The following is a 9,195-nucleotide window of genomic DNA, read 5'->3' on the forward strand; positions in this document are numbered from 1 at the left end:
GAATCCAACTTAATTTTTAGAAAGTACGTCGTTCACAAACTCCCATTCTTTAACACGCGATGGTTTCCACACCAGAATGTTGTAGGGCCGTGGGCGCCTTTCTTCCCCAGTGAGGACCCCTGCTCTGGATTCCAAATGCTGGATCCCTCCTCTCTTGAGAAATAGTCTTCTGACGCGTATGTCTGTCATATCACTCTGCCCCCTGAGTCCTAAATAATCTAAACGTCATATTGGTTTACTTAAAATCTTAGTGCACTTACTTCTTAAAGGCTGGATGTGTTTTTGGCTGTTTATTAATCCAAAGCTGATGTTAGCCATGAGCTTCATGAATTTGGAGGGAGACTGTGTGTATGTGTGCACGAGTGTGTTCTTTGCTGGGGGAGAGGCCATTGTGATCATCATATCCTCCAAAGAATCCTTGGCCCCAAAAGGCTCCGTTGGTGCATGATCATCGTATACATCAGGGGTCGGCAAACTTTCTTCTGTATAGGGCCAGGTAGTAATATTTTCAGCTTTGCAGACAAGTTTCTGGCCCAACTACTGTTGTAACACAAAAGCATCCGTAGATGGACAATTCATAAACAAATAGACATGGCAGTGTTCCAGAAAACTTGATATATATATATATATATATTTTTTTTTTTTTTATTTGAGAGCGAGAGAGTGAGTGAGAGAGCACAAGCAGGAAGAGTGGCAGAGGGAGAAGGAGAAGCTGGCTCCCCGCGGAGCAGGGAGCCTGACAAGGGAGGGGCTCCATCCCAGGACCCCGGGATCATGACCCAAGCCGAAGGCAGACACTTAACACACTGAGCCACCCAGGCGCCCACCCCCAGAAAACTTGTTTTTCAAAAACAGTTGGCCGACTGGATTTGACCCATGGACTATCATTTGCCAACCCAAAATGGAAGAAGTTTCAGTTAACCTGTAACACCCCCCTCCACTTACACATGAATCCTTCCCCTTCTACAGCCAGGGCAGTCCAGCGGAGCACCATGCTGAAGCCGAAGTAGAAATTAGGTGCGAGATTTTATATCATCAGCAAATTGACTGACACGTCACCAGGATCTTACTTTGCGAATGAACTTCCCAAACAGTGAAAGATTCCTAACTTAAGTCATCCTAAGTGTTCCTATGTAAGAATGCATTGTTAATCGGCTTGACCGGGAAATCCGTGACTTCCCTCTTAATTTTGAGTGTTGTGTATACGTTCAGTAACTCCATGCATGATAGGCCAGGAGAGAGGTCGGCAGGGCAGTGAAATTCATACGGTGTATGATTGATTTTCTTAAAATTGACCGTCTATTGAATTTCTGGGTCAACATCAAGCCTCACTTTGGAGAGTAGATGCATTCTAGAAGAATAGATGTTGTCTTCTCATTGATTTCTATGATAAAAAAAATATATATTTATTTTTATTTTATTTTATTTATTTATATTTACTTACATATAAATATTTATATACTTATATATAAATGTATAATAAATTTACATATTTAATGAATATACTAAAATAATAAATATAAAAATGTATATATATAAATAAAAGTATATATATTTAAAATAAGCTCGCTTTTGGCTAGTCCTAAACACAACAGAGGGGTCCCCCTTTTTAAAAAGCCACCTTTTTTGTACAAGAATATACCAGGCATCGGGCGCCTGGGTGGCTCAGTCGGTTAAGCTTCCCGCTCATGATTTTGGCTCAGGTCATGATCTCAGGGTCATGGGATCAAGTCCTGTGTTGAGCTCTGTGCTCAGCGCAGAGTCTGCTTGTCCCTCTCTCTCTGCACCTCTCCCCACTTGAGTGCGTTTTCTCTCTCAGTCTAAAATAAGTAAATATCTTTTTTAAAAAGAAAGAAAGAAAGAATATACTAGGCACACGTTTCCCCACTTTCCGGCGCCTGGGTCTTTACCTGCGGGATTCTAAATGGCATTCCGTCGGGGCTGCTGACTCCCCGTGCGCCCCGTGTCATTTCTCCAACAGAGTAACATGCAGAGACACTCGGCGAAGTGTGGCTCGGGGCCAGGAAAGCCAGCTGCCTTGGGGAAAGCGAGAAGAACCAAGAGAAAGCCAGCCGTGCCAAAAGAGGCAGTCCAGGAAGACGGTAACTCTTTTTCAACAAACGGGGTTCTAACCTGGGAGTGATTTTCTTGGTATCACGTCCTGGGTGCTGCGTGTTACCGTGCAGGGGACGCACTGGTGTGTCCTGGGCCCCACTCTGTGGCCGCCCCCTGCCACCTCGGGCAGATTTTGAGCTTCATTTTGCCCGGGTGGGTCCCTGGCGCAGTGGGCTTGATGGCTTCTGCACCTGTCAGAGCGGCAGAGTGCCTCCCCCCCCGCCCCGGTTGGCGTCCACACCCCCCGTCACGGGGGCTCCTGGCGGGCCAGGCTGCCTAGGCGGAAGGCTGCCCCCTCTTGAAGCTGGCGGGCTGTCTCCTGTACCTGGCAGGTGCCGTGTAAATGTCCTGGGGCTGCTGCAGCAGTGACCACAAACTGAGTGGCTTTGGAACAACGCAGGCTTGCCGTCTCTTAGCTCTGGGGCCCAGAAGTCCTAACTCAAGGTGTCAAAAGAGCTTGTGCTCCCTATGAAGGTTCTGGGGAGATGCCCACCCGCCTCTTCCAGCTGCTGGTCTCTCCAGGCATCCCTTGGCTTGTGGACACATCACCCCAGCCTTCTTCCCTGTCTGTCTCTCCTCTCCTTTCCAAGGACACCTGTCCCTGGACGTAGTAACTGGAAAATCCAGGATGATCTCATCTTGAGACCCTTGACCTAATTATATTTTCAGAGATCCTTGTTCCACATAAGGTTACAGTCACAGGTGTGGGGGGGTTAGGATGGGGAACCTCTCTCTTTTGGGGCCACTGTGGGCATCAGAGTCTTTATCATTGGCCTCAGGGGGGCAGACGTGGGTTCCCAGGTTAGAGCAAAAAGGGCCTGTGTCCAGTCTGCCCTGTGAAAGGCTCTGCTCCATGAGGGGACAGACCTGACTCTTCGGACGTGTTCTGTTACGGTGTCCATTCCTGTCCTGTGAGAATCTCAGAACTGAAAAGCATGGCTGGAAACCACATGACCTTATCGCGTAAACAAACGGAAAATGTTTGCATGACATCCTCATTCTTAAATGCCCCGTATTTTGATCCCAGCCCCGATCCTTGACTAGTGAGTGTTCCCCTGGATAGCAGCCAGGCGTTTCCTTGCTTCAGAGTTGCCAGATAAAATAGGGGTTGCCCGGCTAACTTTGAATTTCGGATAAACAACGAATACTTGTTTAGGGTGAGTATATCCCACCTGCTACTTGAGATATACTTGTACTAAACAGTCCCCCTGTTTGGGAAGTGGGTGGTGGGCCTGGAGATCGTCTGAGCAGGACACAGCGAGCTGTTCAGACCCCCCTCCACGTGTCCGCGCCTTCCCGCCCTGGGCTGGAGTTCGGACAGGAGTTCAGACCCGTGTTCCAGCCGTCCTCCCCAGCTCCCCGGCTTCTCCATCTGCAGGCACAGGTCGGCCCGCCGTGCCTGCGGGGTAAACGCAGAAGAGAAATGAACATCCCAATACGAATATAAAAACGACGGAGCCAGCCTGGACCAGACTGGTCTTTACACTGACAGTGTCGTAAAACACCACTTTCTCATGGTTTTACGGAGGAGTCCCACCGCCACCGCCCCCCGCCCCACGGCCTTCTGAGGTCTGAGGCCCCGTGGTGACTCCGCCTGGCACCCGCCTCCCTGTTCCTACCTCCGCATTTCCCCTCCCTCTCCTGCTGGCCTGGTGCTCGCACCCAGCCTGCTCCCACCTGCCAACCTTAAACACACCCAGGTGTCATAAGAAAAAAAAAAATGAACCCCCGCACGACGCCCACCCTCCCTGGTCCAGAAACTCCCATCACGTTCCCGGCGGGCTCACTCCTGCCCCTCCCGGGCCCCTGCATCTGCCTTCTGCCCCGTCACCCCACTGAGGTGCCCGGAGGCTCCCTGTTAGCACGTCCCACTGGCCTGTCCCTCCTCGGCAGCCGTGGCACCACTGACTGGTCACCCCTCTTGACCATGGCTCCTCCTGCTTGCCCCACATGCATCCATCCTCCTGGCGTTTTCCCTTGTTTCCCCAGCCGCTTCCCCTCCTCCTCTCCTACCCACAGCTGCTCTCACCTCGCCTTGCGTCCCCAGTGGCGCCCCTCAGCGCCTGTATGACTTGCGCACCTGCGCGCACCCCACACCTGCATGCAGGACGCTCACCCTCTGCCGTGGCAGGGCCCTGGTGATCTGGACTGCAGTCCCCGTGCAGCCGCTGCCTGGCGAGCGTCCCCTCTTGGCGGTCTCCAAGTCCGTCCATTTAAAACTGAAGTCCTGCCATCTCTCTGCTGTCCCTCCCACCCCCGGGCCCGTTCTCTCCTGATCCGTGCTGGTGTTTGCAGCCATGACCCACTGGCAGCGCCCTCACCCACTTCTCAAGGCCACAGGTGTGGGACCAGGTCCACCCTGTCTCCCCAAGATGTCCAGGACCCCCGTCTCGGCGCCTCTCCCCTCTGTTCCTGCTACCCACCACCGCAACCCCTTCCCTGTGCACCCCGCACTCCGAAGGCTGGGACCTCGGGTGTGGCTTACCGCCTCCCACCCTCTCGGGCACCTAACCATACTGGCCAGACTCACCCTTTGCCTGGAATTCCTGCTGACTCACCCACGGATCCCCAAGATCTCCCCTGTGGATCCCGGAGATCTCAGCTCTGCACCCCGACCGGGTCAGCCCCACCTCACGTACACCCCAGGGCTGTGCCCCTGCTCTGCACACCCCCATCTGGTGCTCGGGGTCACATTTATCCGATTCTCTCTCGCCTGCGCTGAGCTCCCCTCCAAGGCGGGCCTGGCCCTCGAGCCCACACCAGGCCTGCCGTTAGCAGGGTTCATTCATTCCCACTTAACCGGACAGGCAAATAATGAACACAGCCCTTTACTGGAGAAGATAAACAGGTGAGATCCAACTCAAATCTTCCGACCACCATGAAGAGATCCAGAGGCCAGGCTACGGAGATCCACGCTCTTAACTGGGACGGACCCAAAAATGTCCATATAAATGTATGACTTCTCGGCTAATTAGACGAACCTCCTGGCTCTCTCCTGAGACCTAAATGCAGTATTTTCTTTTAATTATCTATTCAAGCCTCTCAAAATCTTTGGCCAACTCCTATCTGAGTAAGAGTAGCCTTTGTCAGAAGACCAAACGATTGGGGACGGAAGGGTTTTTGAAAATGTCGCCCTTGGTTGGTGACCCGTTGGCCGTGGAGCAGAGTTCAAGTGTACCAGCTTCCACGGTGGCCATGGGCCTCCACGACTGGGTGGCAGCACCTTGCCTGTGTCGACCCTGAGCCTCCCGGACACCGACCCTGAAGTAAACAAAGAACAAAATCAAAGGGATAAGAGGTGGGTCCGCGTTGACACCCTCTCCCGCTCGGCCTTACGCTGGTGTTTGAAACAGGAACATCACTTGGACCAGGTCATGAAGGGCATGCGGAATGCTGCCTGCCCCGAATGCTTGCCTTCCAGAAGGGCAGGAATGGGAAAGTCCTCGTAGGTTTAAAGACGGACAGTGATAAGAGTGGGTGTATTAAAACATGTCTCATATTTTGGATGGTCAGCTGTCGCACCCTAAGCGAACATGAATGGAAACAAGTAACTCGGCTTATACTAGCAAAAAATACTTAATTTGCATGTCAGGGGTTTTTAACCTGTTTTATCCAGATAATGGTCTGGCTTCTCCTTTGCTGGTGGGTCGGCTGTAGGTCACCCAGCGTTTCGGGGTAGGTCTCTACAAATCAGAGCTCCTTGCGTATGCACGACCCGGGTCTTAGTGCTCTCCCCGCACTCCCCGCAAAATGCTTCCGGAAACCACAAGCAAACCTGTCTTCAAACAACCTTGAACCCACAGGAGGTGAAGCTCTGGTGAGTGTGGGCTCTTTGTCTGCCCTTCTCACGGGCAGGCAGTGAAGTTGCGTGGCTGTTCTTGGGGAGTAATTTGGGAAATGGGTAGAGGGATGAATATCATCGGATTTACAGCGATCTGTTTTTAAGCTCCCAATGTCATACTGGCGAGAATCTGCTGGAGGGTGGGCGGGGATGGTTATGGATCCAGGCGTGGCTCACAGGGGGTGCCCGGCACAATGCGTGACCCCGAGCCGACTGCATGGGCTCCCTGGCAATAGGGACAAATGCCCTGTGAGCAGCTGGTCTTGTCATTCCGGAGACGTCATTCCCTGAGCTCCGAAACAAGACAGGTGAGCGGCTCGGCCACTGTCGAGTTCTGCAGGGCCTGCGTTCAGCGTAGAGCACGGGTTCTCAGCCAGGGGCGGGCCTGCTTCCCAGCAAACATATGGCAGTGCCTGGAAACATGTTTGGTGTCACAAGTGAGGAGTGGCATTCTTCTGGCTTCCGGTGGGTAGAGACCAGGGGATGCTCCAAATACTGTACAACACACAGGACAGCCCCCCAGCAGAGAATCATCCGGCCCTAAAAGCTTAGGGGACCAAGGTTCAGAACCCCCTGAAGCACATAGGTGCCATCAGAAATACTTACATGAGTGTCCTATAAATGGAAAAAAAATCATTTTCTAAAATGTTTGCTATGTTAAACATCAAGGGATTATTTCCAAAAGGTACGTGCACTGTTTTCTTGACTTTATTTTAAATTTGCCTAAACCCTGTGCCTTTTCCCCAAGAAGCTGCCGCTAAGGAGGTGCCCGCCGTGAGGCTGGAGCAGTGCCCGGGAGAGGTGGTTCCTGTCCCCTACGGAGGCGTCGCGGCTGAAGAAGTGACCTGTGATGGCTAAGCGACAGAGATTCAGAGTTCCTGTTTGCAGCGGTTAACTCTTCCAGTTAGAAGTTTGTAGCGTCTTCTTTGAAACAACTAAGTTCATGACAGTGGAGGGTCTCGATTTTTCCAAAGTTTGGGGTTAGTACTAGGAATTGTTTGCCTATTATTTTTTTCCACTGGATGGTTCAAAAAGCATGACAACTATTTTATAAAAGGCCCGGATCTTGAATTGGGAGGATAAAACCTCTAACCTATGAATTCATTCACCTGATACTGGTAGGGTGGCCTGCAATGAATGGGCAGTGATTTGGGAGGGGACACTAGTTATCTCAGCTGTAAGTACAGACTATTTAGTGCTTCAGCCAACAGCCAAAGCTGGGATACTTTATGTTAAATTGTACACACCCTTTATATTTCTAATATGATTTTTTAAACCTGAAAACCTAATTTTATATCCTTTTTTAATACAGATGAATTTTCCATAAAATTTAAAGCTACCCTAATACTCTTCATTAGTTCTAAATTCAACAAGAAAGATCTTAATATTGTGGGGGAAAAAAGCTGAGTAGAAGATGGAAACCTCTAGATTAGACTAGATGGTCATGCGTAATTATTTTACTTTGGTCTACGAGCAAGGTTCACTTTTAGAGTTTGTATTCTTCTTAAATTATGTTTTCTGGCAGGTATGAAATTTCCCTGGTGACAGTCCATTGTCACCTACTAGGATACAGTTCATCACCCTTTTGTTTTGCGAAAACTTTGTTGATACTTTTTTTAAATAAGTGGCAGAGTGAGGAGAAACATAATGAAATGTGTACTGATAATGAAATGTGTATTTGTGAAGAAATTGTACTTCGCATGTCATGCCCTGTAATTGGTGAGTATTTCTCCTTTGCCAGTTGAAGAGACTTTTCTCAGCTTCGAGCAACATGCGAAATGCCTCTTTGGTACTTAAAATTCACTAGTACCCATCTTTATAATGATATATTTTTCATACTTTCCTTCTTAGTCAGCAGCTGTGTTTGCTCTGAACTTTTCTCCCCCTAGTTTGAAATCATCCATAGGTCCCAAATTCCGTTTTTTCGCCTTTATTGAGATATAATTAGCAAATAAAGTTGTGAGATATTAAAAGCGTGCATCACGATGATTTGTTACACAGGTGCATTGTGTAAGGACTCCCCCCACCCCACCACCCGGTTAACTAAACTCAAATTCTTAAAATGCTGATCTGCTGATCTTCAAAGTCCAAAAGCCCTGTATAAAGTGAACACGTAGAGGCACTCTCCAGCTGGAAGGGCATTTATTCTTTTCATCAGAGCAAATTAATTGAGTTCACATGATGAGGCTTAAATTCTCCATTGTGTGCTATTGTGACACTTTGACTTTTTGTAACACCTTATTTGTTGTTTAAAGCTGTTTTGCATAGCTCAATAAAATGAAACGACTTAAATTGCTATCTTTGTTTTCTGTGAATGATGGTTCTAAAAAATGTCCCCTTTGCCTGGTAAGGATGTGGAGAAATTGGAGCCTTGTGCACTGTGGGTAGGACTGGAAAATGGTACGACCACTGTGAAGAACAGTGGGGTCCCTCAAAAAATTAAGAATCGAATTACCGTATGATCCAGCAATCTGGTCATATACCCATAAGAACTGAAAGCAGGTTCTCAGAGAGAGACTTGTACACCCAGGGGTGCGGCAGCATTATTCACAATAGCCAAAAGGTGGAAGCAACCCAAATGTCCATCGGTGGGTGAGTAGATAAATAAAACGTGCCCTATCCATATGGTAGAACATAATTCAGCCTTGAAGGAAACTCTGGCCCAGGCTACAACAGGGATGAACCTTAAAGACATGATGCTCAGCGAGGTAAGCCAGACCCAAAGGGCAAATACCATATGTTTCCACTAACATGTAGTAGTTAGAATCATCAGTTCATAGCGACAGCAAGTAGCATGGTGGTTACCAGGGGCTGGCGGGAGGGAATGGGGAGTCAGTGTTTAATGGGGATAGAGCTGCGGTTTTGCAAGACAGAGCTCTGGAACCACTCGCAAAACAATGTTAGGAACTCAACACTACTGGACTGCATACAAAGAAATGGCTAAAAGAGTACATTTTTTACTGTGTATGTTATTACAATTAAATTTTTTTAACTTAAAAAGAAACACGGTCGAAAATGCAAGCCCAGTTTGTATCTGAACACCATCACAAACACTTCAACAAGATCTTGTAGGTCATTTGCAGTGCTTTGCACCAGCACGCCTGGATGAGGTATTACATAGGGCTAAATGCGCCTGCTCAGCTTTGATTCAGCTATGTGCCCAGACTCCCCGCCCCCCCCAGACCGACACCCGGACAAAAGGAGAAACTCATTTGGTCCTCAAGTGCACGATGAGTGCA

The 9,195-nt window shown here is 49.1% G+C and overlaps 1 protein-coding gene across 2 annotated transcripts in view; it reads left to right on the forward strand.

Annotated features, from left to right (window-relative positions):
* The window catches only part of CTCFL (CCCTC-binding factor like), a 28,974-nt gene extending 20,737 nt beyond the window's left edge, over positions 1-8,237 (forward strand). Inside the window, exons 10-11 of one of the 2 annotated variants that reach the window (XM_025853343.2) lie at positions 1,982-2,102; positions 6,705-8,237. In XM_025853343.2, coding sequence (XP_025709128.2) covers positions 1,982-2,102; positions 6,705-6,814 — 231 coding nt within the window. In that variant the 3' untranslated portion in view covers positions 6,815-8,237. The remainder of the gene's footprint in view (positions 1-1,981; positions 2,103-6,704) is intronic. The other variant, XM_073883926.1, reaches the window with a different exon arrangement.
* Positions 8,238-9,195: the final 958 nt, after the last annotated feature.

The sequence above is a fragment of the Callorhinus ursinus genome, unplaced genomic scaffold (assembly GCF_003265705.2).
Source record: "Callorhinus ursinus isolate GAN/ISIS: 27379988/994484 unplaced genomic scaffold, GSC_fseal_2.0 scaffold53, whole genome shotgun sequence".
NCBI lineage: Eukaryota > Metazoa > Chordata > Mammalia > Carnivora > Otariidae > Callorhinus > Callorhinus ursinus.